This window comes from Bos mutus, chromosome 13 (genome assembly GCF_027580195.1).
Source record: "Bos mutus isolate GX-2022 chromosome 13, NWIPB_WYAK_1.1, whole genome shotgun sequence".
In the NCBI taxonomy this organism is placed as follows: Eukaryota; Metazoa; Chordata; class Mammalia; order Artiodactyla; family Bovidae; genus Bos; species Bos mutus.
Genome location: NC_091629.1, coordinates 46,091,318 through 46,117,616, shown reverse-complemented (window position 1 = coordinate 46,117,616; position 26,299 = coordinate 46,091,318). Strand labels below are relative to the sequence as shown.

Here is a 26,299-nt window from a genome sequence, read left to right as displayed (position 1 = left end):
TTCTTCTTTTTTCCTTTTCAAAGATATAATCATCATTTCAAGATCATTCAGTAACTGCTCCCCAGATTTGTGGGGGTCGGGGAGAAGAAAGAAAAAGACTTTGGGGCAGTTTGCCAACAGTTAACTGAAATCAATTACCTAATCAGTTAAAGCTCCCTAAGAATTCAACCATACTTGAACGAAAGCCAATGACAGCCAAAGACCACTTACCAAGCAGCCTCCATGGAGCTAAAGACCTCAGGAAGAAAAATAAACAAACCCAGAACCAAAATTAGCCACAGGAGACTCAAAATGTAGCCTTTATTTCAGAGCCCATAGACACTGAGTAACTACTGGGGTGCTGCTGCTGCTGCTGCTAAGTCGCTTCAGTCGTGTCCAACTCTGTGCGACCCCATAGACGGCAGCCCACCCGGCTCCACCGTCCCTGGGATTCTCCAGGCAAGAACACTGGAGTGGACTGCCATTTCCTTCTCCAATGCAGGAAAGTGAAAAGTGAAAGTGAAGTCGCTCAGTCGTGTTTGACTCTTAGCGATCCCATGGACTGCAGCCTACCAGGCTCCTCCACCCATGGGATTTTCCAGGCAAGAGTACTGGAGTGGGTTGCCATTGCCTTCTCCTTCTTCAGGAATAAAATGGAGCTAATACTAGTAGCTCATACATTGTTTCAAGAGTGGAGAAAGATGGCGATCCAGTGGTTAAACTCAGCATTTTCAGGGCAGGGGTCCTGTTCAGTCTGTGGTCAGGGAACTAAGATCCCACAAGCTATGCAGCGCAGCCAAAAACATAAAAATAATTTGTTGGGCAGAGACATACACAAAGACTCAAAAGTGTTCTTTGGGGGTAGGGAACAACCAACTGTGTGAAAGTCCAGGCGAAACTAATAACTACCCTCACCAAGCAGAAGACTTCTAGACCCAGACCTTGAGGCCAGAAAGTGCAGAAATAAAACATTAAAAATGCACGGAACTTCCCTCCTCCCTTGGGTATTTATTATATACTCTGTTAGCCCAAGCAATAGGCTTAGACAGTTCATCTCCTAAAGATTTCAAACCCTGGAGCAGGAAAGTTACAGCATGTTCATCTCGCATTTCATTTAATCATCACAATTCTTTCAGAGTCTCATCCTCATTTTAAAAATAAGAAAACTGATCCAGACAAAAAAGCTCTGGAAATGGATGGTGCTGATGGTTGCACAATAATGTGAATGTATTTAATGCCAGTGTACACGTAATGCCACTGTACATGCAAAGCCAGTGTACACATAAAATAGTTTAAATGATATATTTTATGTCTATTTTACCACAGTAAAAAAAATTTTTGCTTTAAGTAACAGGTTTAAAGAACCAAATAGTTGGCCTGAAGTCATAAAACCAATCAGTGTCAGATTCCAGCCCATGAGCTTAGACCCAGCCTTAGTTTCTTCATTTGTAAAGCGGGTTTTTGTAACGATTAGATGAAATAATGGATGGACATGTGGTTTATCAACTGACATGTATCTTGTGAACAGAAATTTTCCCCTCAAAATTAGGTAACCTAGGGGATTACCACAAACTTTAAATATTGCTTTTGAATCCACATGTCAAAAATAGGAAGATTTTTATAGAGACCACCTCATTCAGGGGTTGCTCATTCAAACCCCTAGAACGGCCATGCAAATTACCTACTGGGTGATGCCGCTAAGGAATAAGCCAAAAGGTATGGAAGACTGGGTCCTGCACGGGGAATGTTCTTTATGGGAAATTTGGGCCCAAATTTTCAAGAAAAAAATGAAAATCCAGAACTTTTTTAATGTGAAATCTCCCAATTATTAAATATTGGCAACTAACTGGAAAAAAATGTAAAGTCCTGTGCCTGCCAACCTCTCTTCCTCGCCCCCCAGCCCCAATCAACGCCATGTGAAGATGAGCTCCATAACTGTCACTTCACAGCACGAGATCTGCTTCATTAGCAACCGAGGCCCAAAGATACTAAGTGACTGGCCAGGGCACCCAGACTCCCTTCTAAACTGGCTTATGAATTCAGCTCCAATTTGTGATTTGATTTTGTTTTTTAAGAACTGCCAGTACCATTTAGTATACCCTCTGAACAAAAAACCTTCAGATTTCAAACGCTGGGAGATCTGTCAGTTTTAATGCGTGGGAGCAGGTGAGAAGTCATGGTACAGAGCAGAGAAGGAAGCAATGAAGAGGAATGGGGCAGAACCGAGAAGTCCCAGCGTCCGAAACCATGTCCCACTTGGGAACTATCAGTATCAGCAAATGGTTCAAGGATCAAAGCAGGTCTGGGGCGGTAGGTGGCTCCTACCATTCGCCTATGGCCAGATGGCCCTGTTCATCCTGAGTCCTTCCCACCTTCCTGCCAGTGCCCAGAGATCAAAACTCAACCTTCAACATTCTGTGACCTGCTTCTTTTTCACTGAGATCAAAGGGAAACTTTTGTCCAAGTTGTAAAAGAGAAACCAAGAGGCAACTTAATGCCGCCTCTGCCTTCCTTGGACTTCCTGGGGGGATTAAGGGCACTCCTTTAAAGGGATTTCTCAGAGTAACACATCTGTACCAAGGACTGGTGTTGGCGCCTCGGCTTCTAAGGACACAGTGGCTCCTGCAGAACACATGTGCCAGGTGGAGCAAGCGGAGAGAACAGACAATGCAACCAACAGACAGCAGCCTGGAAAGACCACAGGGATTAAGATCATGGAAAAAAAAATCCATCTGATTTATAGGCATATTAGCAAAAATCACCTTGAATCCAAGTATTCTAAGCCACAAATTTTTCAACTTCAAGTTTAAATCTTCAATTTCATTGAAGATTTTACAAATTTCATTGAAGAATTTAGAAATCCTCAAGTCTAAATCTTCATTTCACATATGACCTGTGCTGAAACAGACGAATAACACCAAAGTCATTTGCTCCAGGCCACCTGATAGATCAGTGGCAGTGCTGGGACTAAGCCCCAGCTGCTTCTTCCTCAATGAGCCAATGGCCATTCACAGGTGAGGCCCCGGGGAGACAGCAACTTGCCACACACAGGACTGCTGGCAGAGTCCAGGCCTCCTGCCTTCTGTCCCAGAACTCTATCAGCCAGACTTCATCACAAAACACGATTCCTGTGCTTCTAACTGGCCCGGGGACAGGGGGCGAGGGGGACAGTGGAAGGAAGGAACTGGCTAGCACCGCTTTCGTTTGATCAAAGGAAGCTAGAGGTCATTCAGACCATTCCCCTGCCTCTGGACTGGATCAAACTCAACCTCAGAACAGTGAGAACTGACCCAGCAATTCTACTCCTAGGTATACACCCAAGAAAACTGAGAACCGATGTTTACCCAAGAGCTTGCACACAAAATGTTCACAGCAACATTATTCGTAACAGCCCGAAAGTAGAAACAATCCCCAAATCCATGAACAGATGAAAAGGTAAACCAAATGAGGTCTATCCACACAATGGAATATTATTTGATCATAAAAAGGAATGAAATATTGACACATGCTATGACATGGATGAACTCTGAAAACATTAGCCTTGTTTAAAAAAAAAAGAAGTCAGATAATAAAACACCACATATTGTTTGACCCCATTTATATGAAATGTCCAGAATGGAAAAATCTATACAGACAGAAAGCATATTAATGGTTGCCAGGGACTGGAGGGAAGGGGGAGTGGGAAGTGGCTGCTAATGGATTTTTTTTAATGGGGTGATGAAAATATTCTGGAGGTGGACAGTGGTGAAGGTTGCACAACTCTGTGAATATACTAAAAACCACTGAACTGTAAACTTTAAAAGGGTGAATTTTATGTTATATGAATTATAATCCAATAAAAAGGAAAAAAACATTAAAACCCCAAACAGCATGAACAATGTGTGAGAGAAATACACAGAGTTTTATTCTCCAAACAGAGGTTTCTAGATTCCTGAGATGTCTACAAATGTCCTCAATGGACACTTCCCAAGTTCCACCAAAACAATATTCCTCAAAGCATATTCCATATGCTCAACAGTTCTATAAAGGATGAGATATGGGCCTGCTCCTCACCTCAGACCCAGCTAGAGCAACTTGGTATCGTGTAACTTTATAGTCATCTAAATCCAGGGCAGGAGGAACGCAGGAAAACTACAGAGAACTTCAGTTTACATCGGCCATCTACTCCTAGCTGGGGAACTTTAGGAAACACCCACTGTGCTAACACAGATCTGGGAGGTGGCAGCCGACCCGTGGGGAAGAAGAACCAATCACTAAGGAAAGGGAGGGAGGTAAAAATCCATAAATACCACTTGAAACTTGCACCCACAGCCCTAACTTTTAAAATAAAAGAAAAAACCAAAAGCCAACATGTTCCCACAGTCACTGAGTCTATTAGCTAGGTTCCTCTTTGGTTGTATGACTTGCTTCAGACACCCAGACACCCCAAAGCAGACCCACACACTTCCATCCCCAGCAGTTGTGAAACCACCTATTGTACGAGGGTGCGGGGACTGTTCTGACTTCCGTATAATAAAGGGCTTCACACAGACCAAGCTCAAGTTTATCTGCCCACCCAGCCTGTCACACATAGTATCCCCTGGTAATAAATGTGCTTCTGTGACTTTTCACTATTGCATCAAACATGAAGCTGCTCATGTGCCCTCTTTAAAGTGGCCTCTGTGGGTTCCTGTACACATTACACTCTCAGTTTCTGGAAATCAGTTTATAGTATTCATCATGAAAGCAGAGGATGATACTCCCAGGTGACACAACAAACACAAAATCACTTTGCCGTCCACTGTGCTTAGAATACAATCCAAATGCCTTTCCATGGTTTCTCTGCAGGCTGAGAACAAGCCGGGTCCCTCAATGTAACATTCTGAAAAGTGTGGGAAGGGCAAGCACTGTAACAGAACAGTCTTTCAAAATGCAGTCCACAGATTACAAACTGTAGACTACAACCCACAATTACAGGCATGTTTCTAGAAATACAGCTCTTCCTGCCTCTCTCTGATTCCATCTTGTATTATTCTTTGTTCCCCCCCACCCCCAACTCCTCACCATGTTTCAGCCCCTCCAGCCTTCTGTGTTCCTCAAACATACTCTTTCCCACCTTGGTCTTTTATACTTGCCATCTCCTTTGCCTCGAACACTCTCTGGATTGTTGGGTCCTTCTTGTCAATCAGGTCTCAACTCACGTCACTTTCTCTGAGAAGACTTCTCTGACCACGTAATCCAAAGCAGTTGCACCACCCTGTCACCCCCCAATTACTACTACGTCACCTTGCCCTCTTCACACTATCTGACATTACCTTGTTCATGTATTTGACCTACTGACTGTCTCCTCAGGCTAGAAAAAGTCCACAAGCACAGGGACCTTGACCCTCTAACTCACCAGTACATCCCTAAGTCTTGGCACAGAGCAAGCACTCAAATATTTGTTGATTAAATAAATGTGTACCAGACATATGTTAACTTATTACCTCTTAAAACCTCAGAACAGAGCAAGAATTTCCCAGTGCAATGCTATAAATGCCACTTTACTGAACTCCTTCCCTATGGCAAAAGAGGGTGTGACTTTTCCTGTTCATGTTAAGTTCTTATGCCATTCTTGTTCTGAAAGTGGTCCAGAAAAAAAAAAAAATTGGTTTCAACATACCACATTTGGGATTTTTTTCTGTGGTCTAAGACCACAGATATCAGGCAAGGCTGTGAAGTCTTTTACATGACCTCTGAGGTTCTAAATAAGGAATCCCTTATTAAACAAAAAGGACAATTTATCAGTTGGTTAATAGGAGGAGGGGAATTTGTTATCAGCCAGTAACCTATCTTTGCTTGGAAAAAATCAATACCAAAGAATTTAAACAAGAATATTTCTTTACTAAAGTCAAATGTCTTTTGTGTGCACTCCCAGGATGAAATTATCTGAGGAAGCAACATATAGGAACAGTACAAAATCTCTCTGGCCTAAGTGACTTCAATTTTGGTTCTGGTCTCTTGACAAGCAGAATGTGAGCTGACCTTCTGGAAGAAGAAAGGGCCAGTTTTTCACAGATCTACTTCCAGCGTTCTATACCAGAAGCCAGCAAGTTCTGACCCACTTTCCGGGTACAGCTTATCCACATACCCTTATCCACACAAACACTTCATCCTAAAGAGCTGTGTGGCCCTGTAGGGGCATGTGAAGGGGAGGGGGCCAGGCGGCACTGGCAAAGTGCTTTTCACAATTGACCACCTCCATCATAATCACTAGAGTGCTTATAAAAGTGTAGATTGCTAGGCATCTCCTAGGCCAACAGAATTAGAATCTTTGGAAACTGCATTTTTGACAAGCTTCCCCACACACCACAAGTCTTACGCACAGGAAAGTCTGACAACCAGTGGGATAAAAGATCCCTAGGAGAGAGGCAGGGAACTGGAATTGAGAGAAGACGAGATACGATTAGAGAAGGATCTGGGGATTGACAATGGGGGCTGGGGGTGGGGGATAGGGGTAAAGGCATGCTTCCGGGTATCGGCAGTCAAGACAGGCGCGCAGTGGGGACAAGTGAGGTGAGGACAGGGCTCTAGAAAGGATATGACACAGGGTTCGGGCTGGAAGAGGTGAGGATGCATCCGCGGACTGGTCAAAATAGTGGGGAGGCGGGGAGGCGGAGAAAGCAGGGTACAGACGTGAGAGGGAGGAGCAAAACTGGGAGTAACAGGGGCTCTTTGAAGGGGTGAGGACTGCAAAGTGAAAATTGGGAAATGGGGGTCACAGGAGGCAAACACCAAGAATGGAATAAGAACCACCTAGGGTAGTAGCTGAGACCTTTCCTCTGACCCAGAGCCTCCCCCAAAACTTCGGGCCTTGACAAGCCTGAGTGCGGGGCAAAGGCTGGAGACGGGGAGTTTGGGGGAGACAAGCCCAATAAGGGATGTCCCTCAGGCCTAAGCTAGGGGTCCCTGAAGTGGATCGAGCCAAGCATGGGACGCCAGGAAGTCCTGGGATTCCCCAGAGCGGCCCGCTCCATCTCCGGCTCCCGGAGTCTCCTTCACTCACCATCGCCGCCGCCATCTTGGATCCACGTGTCGCCGTAATGACGTCAGCGGAAGTAGGGTTTCCTTGGTTACGGAGTTTACCACCGCGAGGTGCTGCCCTGTTTCAGTCGCTCTTGTGGTCGCGGTGAGTGGAGGTGCAAAGAAGACTTAGCTCCTGATCGGTAGCCTGGTCTGGGCAGTTAGGTCGCTGGTTAAGTGAAAAGACAGGGTGGTGTAACTACGGGAGCCATGTTAACTCCTGGCAGACCCCCGCTCCTTCCCCGGCTGACACTGCATTGTGGGTAATAGCGGTGTGCGTAAAGGTGCTTGTTCTGTGGGCTCCATCTTTACTATTGGCAGGAAGATTCGTTGCCCGGGTTACCTGAGCCCTTTGATTTGGTTGAGTGGGATCCGTACCAGAGCTCCACTAGCAAAATGGTTTGTAATTAATGTATTTAATTATTTGCTTGGCTATCCAGTATTCTCTCCAATAGACTCTAATCCCTATGTGGGTACTATCCTTTTTTTTTTTAACCTTGCTTTGCCTCACTCTCATCTGTGAAATGGGGAGGAGACTATTTTAACACCTTCATTATAGGTGTAATGATAACAATCCAATTAACTAATGTTGAATAATATTAAATAAATGTCATTATACTCTTATGTCTACTCCTTCAGTCATATGGTAGGTGCCCAATACACTACTTACTAAATGGAGGAAGAAAACGCAGCGTCTTTAGTTGAGGGGTCGGGGGTTGGGGGGGAGACAGCTTGAATATGGACTTCACCTTGTTACCTAAGAGTGTGACTCGAGGCAAGTCACTCCACCTTCCTAAGCCTCAGTTTCCAGTAGCTAGAAAAGGGGACTCAAGAAGTTGTAGTGTTAAAATTGGTAGAGATCTGAAAGTTCAGTTGGTCCATGTATCACTGTAAAGTGGGTAGGTACAGTACCAGTGCTATCTGCAACTGTTAGGAAAAGTTGTGAAAGATTGATAGTGGTCAATATCACGTATTGAACATCTGTGTGCTGCAGCATTTAGCATCATGCTAAAACTACTCAGAAGGCTCTCTTGTCTAGTCCTATCTCTTGGCAGAGGGTTGTTGAACTCTGATCCCCACCTAGGAGCAGGGCTATGGTTGATTGCCAGGCAAAGAAGGCTGCCAACAGATCTTTCCATCTTTTCATGAGCATACTATTTCTCCCACCAAGAGGTTGACTCTATTTCTCCTCCTTTTGAATCTGGCTGGTCACATCACTTGCTTTAACCAACAGAATATGATACAAATGACTCTGCCAGTTCTGGGTCTAAGCTTCAAGAGACTTGGCAGTTTCTGCTTCCATCATTTTGGGTCTAAAGACGTCTGGCGACCAGGCTTGATAGCCACATGGAGGGGGAGGGAGGCCCGGCGGATATCTCCAGGTACTCTAGAAATTCCAGCTGACTCCCAGGCATATGGATGGAGTCATCATGGACATGCTAACCCAAGCTGAACCGCCAACTGAATGCAGCTACATGCATAACCTTATCTGACACCATATGGAATAACAACAACAAAAAAACTGCCCAGCTGAGCCCAGTTGTGTTAGGTTTTGGAGTGGTTTCTCATGCAGCAATAGGCAATTAAAACACAGACCTATTAACTCTTGTGATTCATACAACCATCCTGAAGAGGAGCACAACAGATAAATCCCCAAGGGAGAAGAAACTTGAGTGAGAAGGAGGAGCATTTCCCTGGAGTTTCATAGCTAGTAAGCCACAGGTTCTAAACTTGTAGCCAGTTCTGGAGCTTGAATTCTGGGTGTTTCCTATCATTTCCGGAGCCCAAAGAGGGTTGAATGATAAGGAACGAAGCTCCATGAATGCTATATTATTCCTTGGTTATTTGCATTTTCCCCTTCATATCTAATGTTTTTCCCAAAAGGCTTTCATGACCCAGTCTCCTTTAGTAACATACATATATCAGAATCTCTGGGCAAGATTGCCTGCGTTTAGATTGCATTTCCATCACCCACTGGCTCCATGGTAGGGGCAAATTTCTTTTTTCCCTTAACAATTTTTTAAAAATTGTGGTAAAATGCACATTGTTCCCTAGTGTCTTGGTGGTAAAGAATCTGCCTACCAGTGCAGGAGATACGAGTTCTATCCCTGGGTCAGGAAGATCCCCTGGAGAAGGAAATGGCCACCCACTCCAGTTTTCTTGCCCAGGAAATCCCATAGACAGAGGAGCCTGGCGGGTTACAGTCTTTGGGGTTGGAAAGAGTCAGACGTGACTTAGCAACTAAACAACAGCAACAAAATGTATATCACACAAAATTTACCATTTTAATCACCTGTAAGTGCAATTCATTGGTGTCAAATGCATTCACCATCTGTGCAGTCACCACCACCTCTGGAAATTGTTTATCACCCTAGACTGAACTCTGTGCCCATTAAAGTGAAAGTCACTGAGTTGTGTCTGACTCTGCGACCCCATGGACTGTACAGTCCATGGAATTCTCCAGGCCAGAATACTGGTGTGGGTAACCGTTCCCTTCTCCAGAGTCTTCCCAACCCAGGGATCGGGCTGGGGTCTCCTGCATTGCAGGTGGCTTCTTTACCAACTGAGCCACAAGGGAAGCCCAAGAGTACTGGAGCGGGTAGCCTATCCCTTCTCCAGCGGATCTTCCTGACCCAGGAATCAAACTGGGGTCTCCTGCATTATAGGTGGATTCTTTACCAGCTGAGGTCCCAGGGAAGCCCAAACAAAGATACAACCAGTTGCAAAGTGAAAGTCGCTCAGTCCTGTCTTACTCTTTGCGACCCCATAGACTATACAGTCCATGGAATTCTCCAGGCCAGAATACTGGAGTAGGTCAGTTCAGTTCAGTTCAGTTCACTCAGTCGTGTCCGACTCTGCAACCCCATGGACTACAGCATGCCAGGCTTCCCTGTCCATCACCAACTCCCAGAGCTTGCTTTAACTCATGTCCATGGAGTCGGTGATGCCATCTAGCCATCTCATCCTCTGTTGTCCCCTTCTCCTCATGCCTTCAATCTTTCCCAGCATCAGGATCTTTTCCAGTGAGTCAGTTCTTCACATCAGGTGGCCAAAGTATTGAAGTTTCAGCTTCAGCATCAGTCCTTCCAATGAATATTCAGGACTGATTTCCTTTAGGATTGACTGGTTTGATCTCTTTGCAGTCCAAGGGACTCTCAAGAGTCTTCTCCAACACCACAGTTCAAAAGCATCAATTCTTCGGTGCTCAGCTTTCTTTATAGTCAAACTCTCATATCTGTACATGACTACTGGAAAAACCATCTCTTTGACTAGATGGACCTTTGTTGACAAAGTAATGTCTCTGCTTTTTAATATGCTGTCTAGGTTAGTCATAGTTTTTCTTCCAAGGAGCAAGTGTCTTTTAATTTCATGGCTGCAGTTACCATCTGCAGTGATTTTGGAGCCCCCAAAATAAAGTCTCTCACTGTTTCCATTGTTTCTCCATCTATTTGAAGTGATGGGACTGGATGCCATGATCTTAGTTTTTTGAATGTTGAGTTTTAAGCCAACTTTTTCACTCTCCTCTTTCACTTTCATCAAGGGGCTCCTTAGTTCTTCTTCGCTTTCTGCCATAAGGGCAGTGTCATCTGCGTATCTGAAGTTATTGATATTTCTCCTGGCAGTCTTGATTCCATCTTGTGCTTCATCCAGCCCGGCATTTCACATGATGTGAGACATTCAGAAAATTAACGCTAGGAAGCATTAGTACAGACAATGTTAGTGGAGGTGATGGGATTCCAGCTGAGCTATTTCAAATCCTAAAAGATGATGCTGTTAATGTGCTGCACTCAATATGCCAGCAAATTTGGAAAACTCAACAGTGGCCTCAGGACTGGAAAAGGTCAGATTTCATTCCAATCCCAAAGAAAGGCAATGACAAAGAATATTCAAACTACCACACAAATTGTACTCATTTAACACACTAGCAAAGTAATGCTCAGAATCCTTCAATCTAGGCTTCAACAGTATATGAACGAAGAACTTACAGATGTACAATCTGGATTTAGAAAAGGCAGAGAAATCAGAAATCAAATTGCCAACATTAGTTGGATCATAGAAAAAACAAAGGAATTCCAAAAATTAAAAAAAAAAACAAACATCTACTTCTGCTTCATTGACTACATGAAAGCCTTTGACTGTGTGGATCACAACAAACTATGGAAATTTCTTAAAGAGATAGGAATACCAGACCACCTTACCTGTCTCCTGAGAAACCTGTATGTAGGACAAGAAGCAAACAGTTAGATCCAGACATGGAAAAATGGACTGGTTCAAAATTGGGAAGGGAGTATGTTAAGGCTGTATATTGTCACCTTGTTTATTCAACTTATGTGCAGAGTACATCATGCAAAATGCCCACTGGATGAGTCACAGGCTGGAGTCAAGATTGCCGGAAGAAATGTCAACAACCTCAGATATGCAGATATGACTGTAATGGCAGAAAGTAAAGAGGAACTAGAGAGCCTCTTGATGAGGGTGAAAGAGGAGAGTGAAAAAGCTAGCTTAAAACTCAACATTTAGACACTAAGATCATGGCATCCAGTCTCATCACTTCATGGCAAATAGATGTGGAAAAAGTGGAAACTGAAAGATTTTATTTTCCTGGGCTCCAGAATCACTGCAGACAGTGACTGTAGCCCTGAAATTAAAAGATGCTTGCTCCTTGGAAGAAAAGCTGTGACAAACCTAGACAGCATATTAAAAAGCAGAGATATCACTTTGCCAACAAAAGTCCATACAGTCAAAGCTATGGTTTCTCCAGTAGTCACACATGGATGTGTGAGTTGGACCATAAAGAAGGCTGAACACCCAAAAGCTGATGCTTTCAAATGGTAGTGCTAGAGAAGACTCTTGAGAGTCCCTTGGACAGCAAGGAAGTCAAACCAGTCAATCTATTGGTAAAATGAGTTACAAGATCAATCCAGAGTCACAGTGGGAGAGAACCACACAAAGGCATGAATTCAAGGAGGCATGATTCATGGGCGGTGATTTTGTCACAATCCGTGATGCCATCATTGCCCAGGCCACCTTCCCCTCTCTCCCCTGGGCATCTGGAATGGCCTCTTACCTGGTTTTCCTACAGCCTTTTTTGTCACCTCTCGTCTCTCTTCTCCATTTAACCATCAAAGTCATCTTTTAAAAAACAAGAATCAACTGTGTTTCTCCCCTCTTTAAAACTTTACCCAGTTAAAATCTCAAGCCCTCACCACGACCTGCAAGGGCCTGCATAGTCAGGCCTTGACTCCCACACCGTCCCCTTCATTCAGAAGTCTCCAGCCACACAGACCTCCCAGGAAACTTGCCAAGTTCATGTCTACCTCAGGGCCTTTGTACTTGCAGGCCTTTCTCTCTGGAATACTCTTCACATTTTGTGTGATTAGCTGCTTCTCATGATTAGGTCTCAGCTCAACTGTCACCTCAGGGAGTTGTTACCTGCCACACTCACACATACACACACAGGGTTGGGTTGGCGGTGGGGAGAGATACTTTGGTTATTTCTTATTGTCTTTCTTCCAATAAGAAAGCCTACACTGGGTCTGTGGTGTACCCAACTGTGTCTGTATTAAGTATGCGCCAAAAACATTGGTTGAATGCTTGCATTACAATTTCATCTCAGGCCTCACTCTATCAGTTGGGAACAGCTGTGGCTGTAAGGAAGACCCCCCCAAAAAACAACAGTGGCTTAACAAAATAGATGCTTACTTTTCTGTCTTAGTTTGGTTTCTTCTAGAAGCTGAGTCTGGCACAAGGATTCAAGCAAGAGTAACTTTTAAAAATTTATTTATTTTAATTGGAGGGTAGTTACTTTACAATGTTGTGGTGGTTTTTGCCATACATTGACATGAATCAGCCACGGGTGTACGTGTGTCCCCCTGTCCCTAACCCCCCTCCCACCTCCCTCCCCATCCCATCCCTCTGGGCTGTCCCAGTGCACCAGCTTTGAGTGCCCTGTTTCATGCATAGAACTTGGACTGGTCATCTATTTCACACATGGTAACAGACATGTTTCAAGCTATTCTCTCAAATCATCCCATCCTCACCTTCTCCCACAGAGTCCAAAAGTCTGTTCTTTATATCTTTGTCTCTTCTGCTGTCTAAGCAAAGAGTAGTTTATTTTTTATTTTTTAAAATTTATTTTAATTGGAGGCTAATTACTTTACAATATTGTATTGGTTTTGCCATACATTGTCATGAATCAACCACAGGTGTACATGTGTTCCCATCCTGAACCCCCTCCCACCTCCCTCCCCATCCCATCCCTCAGGGTCATCCCAGTGCACCAGCCCTGAGCACCCTGTCTCATGCATTGAACCTGGACTGGCGATCTGTTTCACATATGATAATAGACATGTTTCAATGCTATTCTCTCAAATCATCCCACCCTTGCCTTCTCCCACAGAGTCCAAAACACTGTTCTATACATCTGTGTCTCTTTTGCTGTTTCGCATACGGGGTTATCTTTACCATCTTTCTAAATTCCATATATATGCATTAGTATACTGTATTGGTGTTTTTCTTTCTAACTTACTTCACTCTGTATAATAGGCTCCAGTTTCATCCACCTCATGATAACTTATTCAAATGTATTCTTTTTAATGGCTGAGTAATACTCTATTGTGTATATGTACCACAGCTTTCTTATCCATTTGTCTGCTGATGGACATCTAGGTTGCTTCCATGTCCTGGCTATTATAAACAGTGCTGCGATGAACATTGGGGTACACGTGTCTCTTTCAATTCTGGTTTCCTCAGTGTGTATGCCCAGCAGTGGGATTGCTGGGTCATATGACAGTTCTATCTCCAGTTTTTTAAGGAATCTCCACACTGTTTTCCATAGTGGCTGTGCTAGTTTGCATTCCCACCAACAGTGTTAGAGAGTTCCCTTTTATCCACACCCTCTCCAGTATTTATTGCTTGTAGACTTTTGGATAGCAGCCATTCTGACCGGTGTGAGATGGTACCTCATTGTGGTTTTGATTTGCATTTCTCTGATAATGAGTGATGAGTGATGTTGAGCATCTTTTCATGTGTTTGTTAGCCTCTGTATGTCTTCTTTGGAGAAATGTCTGTTTAGTTCTTTGGCCCATTTTTTGATTGAGTCATTTATTTTTCTGGAATTGAGATGCAGGAGTTTAAGCAAGAGTAGTTTAGAGGGAGTAATTTAAAATAATTAAAAGGAGGGAAAGGGATACCAGAGGGCAGTCATGTGGAGGAGCCAGCTCCTGTTTGCAAGAGCTGATGGTTAAATTCTCAGGAATTTTGTGAGCCAGTTGTTGAACATGGACATTATTGAAAATGAAATTAATTTAAAATTAAATAAATGGTATTAAAAACAAAAGTATGAATCATTCAAAGGGCTTCCCAGGTGGCACAGTGCTAAAGAATCCTCCTGCCAATGCAGGAGACACGAGAGATGTGAGTTTGATCTCTGGGTTGAGCAGATCCTCTGGAGTAGGAAATGTCAATCCACTCCAGTAGTCTTGCCTGGAGACTACTACCAATGGACAGAAGAGCCTTACGGACTACAGTCCATGGAGTCACAAACAGTTGGACACAACTGAGTTCCTGAGTGCGCACGGGCATACACACACACACACACACACACACACACACACACACGAAACATTCAAAACTCATCATTTCCTAATAATTTTACTATTCCCTAAGCTCCTGATTTTATTTACATCTATTTTATGTTTACAACAGAATACTTCTAATTCCTGTGCTACTACACATCTCTTCCCAACTCTGTGTTCAGTGGCTTTGGATTGTAGCAGAGCCAGTTTATGCATTAACACAGTAGGCACAGTGCCCAAGGCCCACCATACTTTTAGGGGCCATGAAAACGTTTAAAAGAAATAATTTCTTTTAAAATCAGAAGGTAAAAGTAAACATTGGGGTTGAAGTGAAAGTTTTCATATATAATATTAGCACTCCGTTTTTTAAAACCAGAGCTTATTTATTTATTTATTGGCCATGCTGCACAGCTTATGGGATCTGAGTTCCCTGACCAGGGATTGGACACAGGCCCCAGCAGTGAGAGCACTGAGTTCTAACCACTGGACCGCCAGGAAATTCCAAGTATATTTGTTTTTATATCAATGCAGCTGTTGACTGCAATTTGTATTTATAAATGAAAGTATTTATATAGATATTTATAAAATACATGTTTTATGGAGGAAGAATCCTACAAAGACAAGATTGCTTAAAGTCCATGAAAGCGACAATGCAGTTCTGGATGGTAGCCTGAAATTGGCCATGGTGGGAATATTTACACCACAGATATGAGCAAATGCTACAAGTCAGGGCTTGAATTTTTGCTTTGTTAGCAAACATTTTCTGTAAAGGGCTAGATGATAAATATTTAAGGCTTTACAGACCATGTGACTGTGTTACAACTACTCAACTGGGCCTTGTAGCACAAAAGCTGCCACAGATAATAAATAGTGAGCTGTGTTCCAATAAAATCTAGTTTGCCAAACCCCAGCTTAGACTTAAAGCGATAAAGTGTCAATAATGCAGATTAAACTTTAACAGCTACGTGTTTGTAGCTGTTAAACATTGTGGTCAGCACAAAAATGTGACACATTTTATTCAGCAAAGAAGTTGCTCATCCATGTCTCTGCAAATGGCACATTTCATTGCTTTTTATGGCAGAGTAATATTCCATTGTATATATGTGCCACATCTTTATCCATGCCTCTGTTGATGGACATTTGCATTGCTTCCATGTCCTATCTATTATAAATAGTGCTGCTGTGAAGATTGGGGTACCTGTATTCTAGAATAACAGTTTTCTAACTACTCGATCCTCTGTGGTGACCTAAATGGATAGAAAATCCAAAAAAAGAGGGAATATGTGTGTATGCATGGCTGATTCATTTTGCTATACAGTAAAAAAAAATAACACAACATTGTAAAGCAACTGTACTCCAACAAAAAAGAAAAAGAAGTTGCTCGTATCATTGACTAACAAGTGAAATTCTGACATATGAATGCCTTCATTATTTCATGTTCATCTGATTCATGAATATACATGACATTTCAACCCACATTCATTGGAGTGAATACTTGGAACTAGACTTAAAGAGCATATGTTGTCAAGCAGTTTACCATCGTGGTTAACAAGCTTACCCTTGTGGGGAAACTCTGGGAAACAATGCAAAACACACACCTCAGAGTTATCCTACCCAGAGGGCGAGGGATCAGGTCATTAGTTTCGGACTGATCCCACAGGGTGTTAAATCTTTGGTACTTTTGGCCTTCTGGGAACACCGGAAGCTGAAACTTTTTGCAGTTTTAGAAAAAGAGTTCTCAGGCACAGTGATGCAGATAACAACAGCTAGAAGTTCAGTCCACTGCAAGGATACCAACAGTGCATGGCACACTCTCCAAGGTGAAAAGTCTAGGGAAGACTGTCCTAGCTGATGTGGTGGCTGTGCCTAAAATATCTTCAGGGATTCAGGTTTCACCCAGCTTTGCCATCACCAGAATTAATTCATTTTCATCAGAGTCTATGGTGGCAGCTAGAGCTCCAGCCTTCACGTGTACATTCTAGGCAGAAAGAGGAAGAGATGAAAACTAAGAGGTGAAAAGCCCACGTTAGTTGTCTTTTAAGAAAGGATTTTGGAAGATGCTACACCACGCTTCCACTTACAACCCACTGATCATAACTTAATCACACTACCATACTTTGTTGCAAGAGTAGGAAATGTAGTCTTCATTCCAGGGAATTGTGTCCCCGATTAAATTATATTTCTAGCAGTAGGGGGAACATGGATAAGATATGGGGACAACCAGCAGTCATTGCCAACCTCAGAAAGGGAAAGGATGCAAACAGTATGGAAACCGACAGAGCCTTATAGTGGAACCTATTGTGATGAGGACAGATCCATGACAAAAGTGAGGGCCCAGGTGGGGGAATGAGGAGAGGCAGTTCTACAAATCACAAGGGGAAACAAGAGCTTTTTCTATATTTAAACTCAAAGCTACAACTAGAGAAAATATGAGCAAGTTAATAATGTCTTAGAAAGAGCATCTTACCTATGCCTTCTTTGACATCTTCCAGGGAGGAGTGCATGTAGTTTTCCCATAAAATTGGTGTCCCAAAATCTATCCCCATATTTAATTAATTAATAGAATTTCATTTTAGAGCAGTTTTATGTTTACAGAAAACAGTATAGAGTTCGTGTATAGTCCCTCATCCAGCCCTTACCACCCCCATTTCATCCCTGTTGTTAACATGTTGCCTCAGTGGGGTACATATGTTACCCTTGGTGATCCAATAGTGATACATTATTATTAACCAAAGTGAATAGTTCACATGAGGTTTCAGTCTTTGTGTTGTACTTTCTATGAGTTTTGAAGTGTTTATCAGTTCAGTTCAGTTCAATCGCTCAGTTATGTCTGACTCCTTGCGACCCCATGAACCATAGCATGCCAGGCCTCCCTGTCCATCACCAACTCCCGGAGTTTACCCAAACTCATGTCCATTGAGTCGGTGATACCATCCAACCATCTCATCCTCTGTCATCCCCTTCTCCTACTGCCCTCAATCTTTCCCAGCATCAGGGTCTTTTGAAATAAGTCAGCCCTTTGCATCAGGTGGCCAAAGTATTGGAGTTTCAGCTTCAACATCAGTCCTTCCAATGAACACTCAGGACTGATCTCCTTTAGGATGGACTGGTTGGATCTCCTTGCAGTCCAAGGGACTCTCAAGAGTCTTCTCCAGCACCACAGTTCAAAAGCATCAATTCTACAGCACTCAGCTTTCTTCACAGTCCAACTCTCACATCCATACATGACTACTGGAAAAACCATAGCCTTGACTAGACAGACCTTTGTTGACAAAGTAATGTCTGCTTTTTAATATGCTGTCTAGGTTGGTCATAACTTTCCTTCCAAGGAGTAAGTGTCTTTTAATTTCATGGCTGCAGTCACCATCTGCAGTGATTTTGGAGCCCCAAAAAATAAAGTCAGCACTGTTTCCACTGTTTCCCCACCTATTTCCCATGAAGTGATGGGACTAGATGCCATGATCTTAGTTTTCTGAATGTTGAGCTTTAAGCCAACCCTTTTACTCTCCTCTTTCACTTTCATCAAGAGTCTATAGTGATATGTATTCACCATTAAGAGTATTATGCAGAACAGTTTCTTTCACTGCCCTAAATTCCACTATGCTCCATCTCTTCATCCCTCCCTCGTTTCCCACCAAACCCCTGACCTCTTTACTGTCTCTATAGTTTTACCGTTTCTACGATGTCACATAGTTGGAATACAGCATGTAGCCTTTTTAGATCAACTTTTTAAATTTAGCAGTATGCATTTAAGTTTCTACCATGTCTTGAGAGCTCCTTTCTCTTTATCACTGAACAATATTCCATTATATGGATGGAAGGATGGAACCTGTCGAAGGATATCTTGGTGGCTGCCAAGTTTTGGCAATTATAAATAAAGCTGCTAGAGACCTCTGTGCAGATTTTTGTTTGGACATAAGTTTGCAACTCATCTGGGTAAGTACCAAGGAGTGCAGTTGCCGGATTGTATGGTAAGACTATGCTTGTTTTGTAAGAAACAGACAAATGTCATCTAAAGTAGCTGTACTATTTTACATTCCCACCGGCAATGAGTCAGAGTTCCTGTGCTCCACAGCCTTGCCAGCATTTGGTGGTGTCAGTGTTCTGGATTTTAACCATTCTGATAGGAGTGTAGTAGTATTGCATTCAGTTACTTTCATTTGCGTTTCTCTAATGACGTATGATGTTGAGCATCTTTCATATGCTTATTTTCCATCTGCTTATCTTCTTCTTGAGGTGCCTGTTTAGGTCTTTTGCCCACGTTTTAAATTGGGTTGTTTGTTTCCTTATTGTTGAATTTTTTAAGGATTCTTTGTATATTTTGGCTATTAGTCCTTTATCAGATACGTGATTTGCAAATATTTTCTCCTAGACTAGAGCTTTTCGTTTTCTTTAAATGTTTTAGAGCAGAGTTTTAATTTTAATAAATTCCAGTTTATCAGTTTTTTTCTTTCATGGAGAATACTTCTGGTGCTGTGCCTATCCCTATGTTTTCATCAGTCTTTCCTGTGCCCAAAGGGATAAATCAGAGTGTAGGCTAGTGGGGTTCAGAGGGCAGTGTAAACAGAAAGAGCAGGTGGGCAGGAACTGATCCCTTGATCTTGTCCATTTAGATTTTGCCTTTTGAGATCATGTCTCAGTCATATATTTCTATAATAAGGCCACATAACAAAACAACCCCAGAACTCAAAGGCTTATAATACTAAGCATTTCCTTCTCTCTCACATGTCCACAGGACAGCTGGGTTTCAGTTGATCAAGGCTGTTCTCAGATGGGTTTAAATCCAAGCTGCAGGTTGGGTCCAGATCTTTTCCACATGTTGCTCATCTTCGTTGGACTTTGTTTCAGATCAAAAGGCTGGAGGGCAAGCCTAGCCACACAAGCACATTTCTAGCCTTTGCTTAATCATATCTGCTAACATCCCATTGGCTAAAACAAGTCCATGGCCAAACTCAACATCAGTGGGGTAGGGAGGGACGTGAGCTTCTCTTATGGATCACTGAACAGCGATCTAATATGCCACCAATCATATTTGCAAATTCCTATCACAGGACCCTGCGCTTTGCTTTCAGAGACCCAAAAACACATTCCCAAACCAGGAAGCAAGAGAGAAATTCAGTTATGAACTGCGTAAGTTAAAACATTTTATTTTCCACTGTTCTTACACCCAGTGCCTAAGGTTAGACTCTGAGCTACTCAGGGGTACAGAATCAAGTCGGTACAGGGTTCCATGGGACTCTGGTGGGTGCATCACAAAAGGATATAGATCCTTCAGGAGATACAAGAATATAGATGGATGTTACTTGCTCCCCATCCCATCATAACTCTTCCTATCACTCACTCTACAACAAGGCTAACCACTGGGGACTTTCAACTAAGACAACATGCAGGAAGGCCCCACTACCTCCTTGTCTTCTCTGCCTCCTTCTTACCTCTCCTCTGAGAGCTTCCCACTCAGGGTAGTAGATACTTCTCAGCAGCCACGTTTCCACTGTAGGACTGTAGGATTCCATCACAACCGTGATGGCTGCTGGACGATGGGAAATGCAGGGGCTATAGTCAGCCCCCAGCCCTGGGGGAGATCCAGACCAACCAACTTGCATAAAAACATGGCTTGGCAGGAGAGTCATTGTCCCAGATCATGAAAAGTCACTCCTGTCATCCTGGCACATGCAGCTCCTTGGAGACAAAAACCCATCCAGTGTGACAGGTGAATAATAGTGTGTCCCCCTCCCAAAAAAAAAAAAAAAAAGATGTCCACCTCCTAATTCCTGGAACTTGTGAAGATGTTATCTGGTGTGGCAAAAAGGACTTTACAAATGTGATTAAGGAATTGAAGATGGGAAAATTAGTCTGCATTATCCAGGTGAAAGTGAAAGTTGCTCAGTCATGTCTGACTCTTTGTGACCCCATGGACCATACAGTCCCTGGAATTCTCCAGGCCAGAATACTGGAGTAGGTAGCCATTCCCTTCTCCAGGGATCAAACCCAGGTCTCCCAAATTGCAGGCAGATTCTTTACCAGCTGAGCCACCAGGGAAGCTCAAGAATACTGGTGTGGTTAGCCTATCCCTTCTCCAGCAGATCTTCCCAACCCAGGAATCAAACTGGGGTCTCCTTCATTGCAGGCAGATTTTTTACCAACTGAGCTATCAGCGAAGCTTATCCAGGTGAGTCTAGTGTAATTACAGGGATTCTGACAAGTAACAGAGGGAGGCCTCAAAGTCAGAGTCAGAGAAGGAGATGTGATGACAGAAACAGAATTTGGAGTGATGAGCAGAAGGGAACCAGGAACGTGGGCAGCTTCTAGAAGCTGGAAAAGGCAAGGGAATGATTCACCCCAGGAGCCTCCGTAAAGCACACAGCCCTGCCAACCCATCTCAGACTCTGACCTCTGGAACTGTAAGCCACCAAGTTTGTGCTAATTTGTTACAGAAGCCATAGGAAACTAATACAGCCAGCAAGTATTCAGGGGGCAGTTGGAAAACTGGGAGCATTGAACCCCACTTCTCTTTGCTAGTCCTTCCCCCTTTGACTTGTCATCCACCAAAGGCAAATGTTCCAAAGCTGGCAAGACAAGAAAAGCTAACCTATTAGTAAAACCTTTAGCTGTCAGATCTTTTATTTAAATATTTATTTCATCGTTTTAAAAGTTTTCTATCCAAACCGCAGCAGTAACTAGAATCCAGCTGTCCCAGGCAATAGAGATGTCAACTGGAGGTGTCCTGAGAATCGCAGATTGTGGATTGCCAGAGTCAAAAAGAGAGTGTCCAGTCCAACCCACCCATTTGGCAGATGAGGAATTGTGGCTGGAGGGAGGGTGGGTGTCTGAGAATAGGAAGGGTTAGCCAGGTGCCGGGAGCCACTGCACAGGCATGGCCTCCGTGCCTGGCCCCGCCTGGCCACCCCCATCACGGCTGCTGTTGGTACTGGCTCTCGGTGGCCGTGTAGAAGTCATCCAGCACACTCTGGATGTATTCAAAGGTGGGCCGTTCCTCAGGTCGGTTCTTCCAGCAGCGAGTCATGATGTTGTAGAGCTCTTCCGGGCAGTTGTCTGGTCGAGGCATCCGATATCCACGCTCCAGTGCACGGATCACCTCGGGGTTTGACATCCCTGAGAATGAGCCACGGAATTAAAAAGGGAGGGACTGGGGTCGGCCTGGCAGACAGTCACTGCCTCCCCAACAACCATCCCTCCCCACCTCCTCATGGGAGCCGAGCTCCTCCCATGATGCAAGCCAGGCATCTCTTCCCCCACTTCCCCTGCAGTGAGGGCAGGGGCCAGGTGCCCAGTTTTGGCCACACCCTTCCTCCTTTCTTTTTTTTTTTTCTTCTTTTTTTTCTCCTTCCTCCTTTCTTTGGACACTGACACAAAGTGGTCTGTGGAGCTGCAGCAGCCATCTGACCACATGGGGAAGACAATCACAGAGGAACCAACCCAGAGACCTGAGAGTCATTGAGCAGCTGAACTGACCTGTCTCCAGTGTCAGACTCCTTAGTCTGGGTTGTAACAATTTACCTATTGTTTCCACCATTCAGTCTGTTAATTTGTTACTTGCCGCCTGCAGGGTTCCATAACCCCCTGCCTGGTTTTTATTGGTGAAGCCTCAAGATAAAACAAGTCAGGTAGCCGACTCAGTGTCACCCTATGAGTGGGAACATTTCTTTGTTCAATTAAAATTTATGTTAGTTATCCTCAAGAACAACCATTTAAACATCTATGATCCCTCTTTCTTTAAAAAATTACTTGGCCATGCTGTATGGCATGTGGGACCTTAGTTCTCTAGCCAGGGATTGAATCCTTGTCCCTTGTATTGGAAGTGGTATTCTTAATCACTGGACCACCAGGGAAGTCCTATATTACCAGTCTTGAGCTCCAAAAGTATTCATATATTCAAGTGCTTCCTTGACATCTTGGATGCTATGCTAAGTCACTTTAGTCCTGACCAACTCTGTGCGACCCCGTAGACGGCAGCCCACCAGGCTCCCCCGTCCCTGGGATTCTCCAGGCAAGAACACTGGAGTGGGCTGCCATTTCCTTCTCCAATGCATGAAAGTGAAAAGTGAAAGTGAAGTCGCTCAGTCATGTCCGACTCTTAGCAACCCCATGGATAAGCCACCACAAATTTAACAGGGCTAAACAGAACTCTTAAATTTTTATCCGTAGACCATCAGACATCCAGTTGCTCAATCAAAACCAGGAGACTCATCCTTCATTCTTCTCTCTCCCTCGCTTTCCACATCAGCAAGTCACAGCCTTTCTTCTTTTAAAACACAGCACCAGCTCATCAACTTATCAGGTACCATCACCCCTGTCTGTGCCACAGCTGCAGCTCCCACCGTCTCCCCAGCCCTGATCCACTCTCCACACTAAACCAAAGCATCACTTGCATGTGGAAATCAGACGATGCCACTTCCCTGCCTATAATGCTCCAATAGCTTCTTTACACTTAGACTAACACCCACAGTCTTCACCATGACCATGGATCCCGCCTGATTGGGCCCCTGCCAAGCCCTGCTTCACATACCATCTGCTCTTATTTCTTGTCTGCATCTACCTTGCTTGTTTGATATTCTTCAGATACAACTCAGGCCCTAAGAGCTGGCAGTGCCTTCTATCTGGAATCCTTTCCCTAATCCTCACTCTGCTCACTTTCAGCTCAGATATGACCTGCTCTGACAGTGCTCCATGCCCACAGGAGCCCTAGGTCACTCTCTCTCCTACACCCCTGCTTAATTTTCTGTTCCAAGTGATCTCCACTGAGAAGTGCATCTATTTAGTGCATGTTCCTTCAGGCTATAATGTGAGTTCCTGCCAAGCAAGGGCTTTGTCTCCTACTGTATACTTCATGCCTAACACACAGTAGGAATTTGATACATACTGATGAGTGAACCAAGTGTCTGCACCTTTTATTTCTAATTTTCAGAACCATTTCTGCAAGGTGGTTGACTTAATTACCTATATTTTTTACAGAGGAAGACCTGGGGTAGAAGTCAAGTGAATTTCTCAAAGTGTTGATTAAACAGGAACAGGATTAAAGTTCAGGACTATTTACTTATAAAGTCAGAATTCTCTTTATATCCACCTTGCCTCCCGCCCCAGGGTTCTGGCTACAGATACCCTAGGAAACATCCCAACTGAAAAGCAACAGAGAAAAACTTTATCTGCTGAGTCCCAGGCACTCTACATGCCAGATATATCTTTGTATACCCCATGGTCTACTCAGTGTAGAGTGCCGCCCACAGGCATGGGGATGAATTCATCCATTTGACAAATAGTTACTAGGCACCCATTACCAGCCAAGCACAAAGGTAGCAGTCCAGATGCACCAGTAAGGAATACAGACATGATTTCTGGCCTCACAGAGCTCAGAGTTTGATGGAGACAATACCAAACAAATATAGTTATCAATGGTGATGAATGCTGTGAATGAAATGGCATAGGGTATAGCGAACGAGAAGCACAGGGACGTGTATAGTACTTTAGATGACTGGGTGGTGAGGTATAGCATGACATGAAGGGAGAGGAAAGAAATAGGCAGGGGCTGGATCATGCCGGACCTGCAGGCCACAATTAGGAGTTTGGGATTTTGTTCTAATTATGCTGGGAGGCCTTTAAAAATTTAGAGGTGGAGAAGGGAAAAGTTCTGATCCACAATTTTAGAAAAATCCCTCTGGCCTCAGGGAGAGAATGGCCTTTAGGAGAGAGGGCAGACTGCTTAGGAGGCCACTGTACCAGTGAGATGATGGAGGACGTTGGTCTGGTGTGGGTGGAGGCTGTGGAGTTAGAAGTGGACAGACTTGGGATGCTTTGTAGTCCAATGGCTAGAACCCTGTGACTCCTTGAACGTGGAAAGGGATGAGAGAAGAGGAAGGGCCAAGCAGGCTTCCAGATTCCAGGCTTAAGAAATTGGATAGATAATGATGTTATTAACTGAGAGGCTGGGGGTGAGGGTCAAGAACTCACTGAGGGTCAACCAACTCAGGCTGGTGGTTGCCAAGGGGAAGGCAGTTGGGGGAGGGATGGAGTGGAGCAGACATAAACTTTTATGTAGAGAATGGATAAACAATAAGGTCCTACTTTATAGTATAGAGAACTGTCTTCAATATCCTATTAATATGTATATATATATAACCGAATCACTTTGCCATACAGCAGAAATTGACACAACATTGTAAATCAACTGTACTTCATTAAAAATATTGATAAAAAACAAACACAATAACAAACAAACAAAAACTCAGTCTGAATGGACACAATAACAAGAGAAAGGAGCCAGGCTGCCCTGGAAGCAGCCCCAAGCTGATGCCCTCTCTCTTACCTGGGTAAGGGATCCGGCCATAGGTGACAATCTCCATCAGCAGGATACCGAAGGACCAGACATCTGACTTGATGGTGAAGGAGCCAAAGTTGATGGCTTCAGGAGCTGTCCACTTGATGGGGAACTTGGCCCCTGTGGTTTGAACAGAGCAGAGTCAAGGAGAGCCTGGGGAGCAATCAGAGCTAGGTCTCTGCTAGGGGGAGGGAACAGGACATCAGTACAGCTGCCAACATCTGTCCCCTGCAGGACTGTGACTTCCCTCAATCTGGCCCCCATGGAAGCAAGGAGCATCCATTCTGAAGACCAGTGGCTAAAGTAGGGAGGAGTGAGCCCAGGTACCTGGGGTGTGGCAGGGGATTCGCCCTCTTGGGGCCACCTCATTGATTCAGCTGATGTCCTGGTGAACTACAACTCCTGAAGAGTGGAGTCCTAGAGGTCACAGGACCTTTGGGGACAGCAGAAATTCAAGGGACTTTGAGTCCAGGTCATACCTGCTACCTCGACCCCCTAACCCCTGTGAGGGAAGGGAAGATTTCGGTTTCCCCCAGTCACTGGGTGTCTCTCCCTCTAGTCCTCCTCTCCTTCCATCTGGTCTGGGATAGGTTGAGTTAACCTTTAGTGAGTAATTTCTATTGCAATTCCACTGTAGTTGGGAATGCAGTGTAAAGGATACATGTTCTTTGGAATTTGTTGAGACTTGCTTTATCATCTAGTACATAGTCAGGTTTTGAAAATTCTCTATGTGTTTCCTGCTCCCGCCATCCCTTCCTCCCTTGGGACTGAGAGAGTTTTCTTTATTCCTGCTTATCCTCTCCTGGTTTAGAAATTATACATTCTATTCTTACGCTTGTAGTGGTTCCACTTTTACTGTGTCATACGAACGTGAAATAAAATATACAAATCTTTCCTATACAACTAGATGCCTTTTATATATGTATCCCCCCTTGTAATCACCGTTCAGATTAAGATATAGAAAATTTCAGCATCTCAGAAGGCTCCCTCCTGCCTCATCTCAGTCAATACCCCTGCAATCCAGGTTAAGTATTATTCTGACCTTTAGCACAATAAATGAGTTTTGCCTGTTTTTTTAAAAAAGTTTTATTGAGATGCATGCACAGACCATATAATTCAGCCACTTAAAGTATTCAGTTCAATGGTTTTCTTAATATATTCACAAGGTTGTGAATTTTAAAATATTTTCACCCTACGCTTCCCCAGACCATAACAGTCACTACCCATTTTTTTCTAGCTCCCCACTCCAGCCTTGGCTGGAATTAATCTACTTTCTGTCTCTATAGATTTGCTTATTCTGGGAATTTCATATAAATGGAATCATACAATACATGGTCTTTGTGTCTGGCTTCTTTCACTGAACACAGTG

At 43.8% G+C, this 26,299-nt stretch overlaps 2 protein-coding genes across 2 annotated transcripts in view; both read right to left on the bottom strand.

Moving 5' to 3' along the window:
• TM9SF4 (transmembrane 9 superfamily member 4) overlaps positions 1–7,171 on the bottom strand; it is a 52,486-nt gene extending 45,315 nt beyond the window's left edge. Inside the window, exon 1 of the mRNA XM_005887902.2 lies at positions 7,004–7,171. Within this exon, the coding sequence (XP_005887964.2) occupies positions 7,004–7,018 (15 nt within the window). The 5' untranslated portion in view covers positions 7,019–7,171. The remainder of the gene's footprint in view (positions 1–7,003) is intronic.
• Positions 7,172–21,193: 14,022 nt separating this feature from the next.
• Positions 21,194–26,299, bottom strand: part of HCK (HCK proto-oncogene, Src family tyrosine kinase) — a 45,422-nt gene continuing 40,316 nt past the window's right edge. Inside the window, exons 12-13 of the mRNA XM_005887904.3 lie at positions 24,919–25,050; positions 21,194–21,710 (exon numbers count right to left, since the gene is read on the bottom strand). Coding sequence (XP_005887966.2) covers positions 21,508–21,710; positions 24,919–25,050 — 335 coding nt within the window. The 3' untranslated portion in view covers positions 21,194–21,507. The remainder of the gene's footprint in view (positions 21,711–24,918; positions 25,051–26,299) is intronic.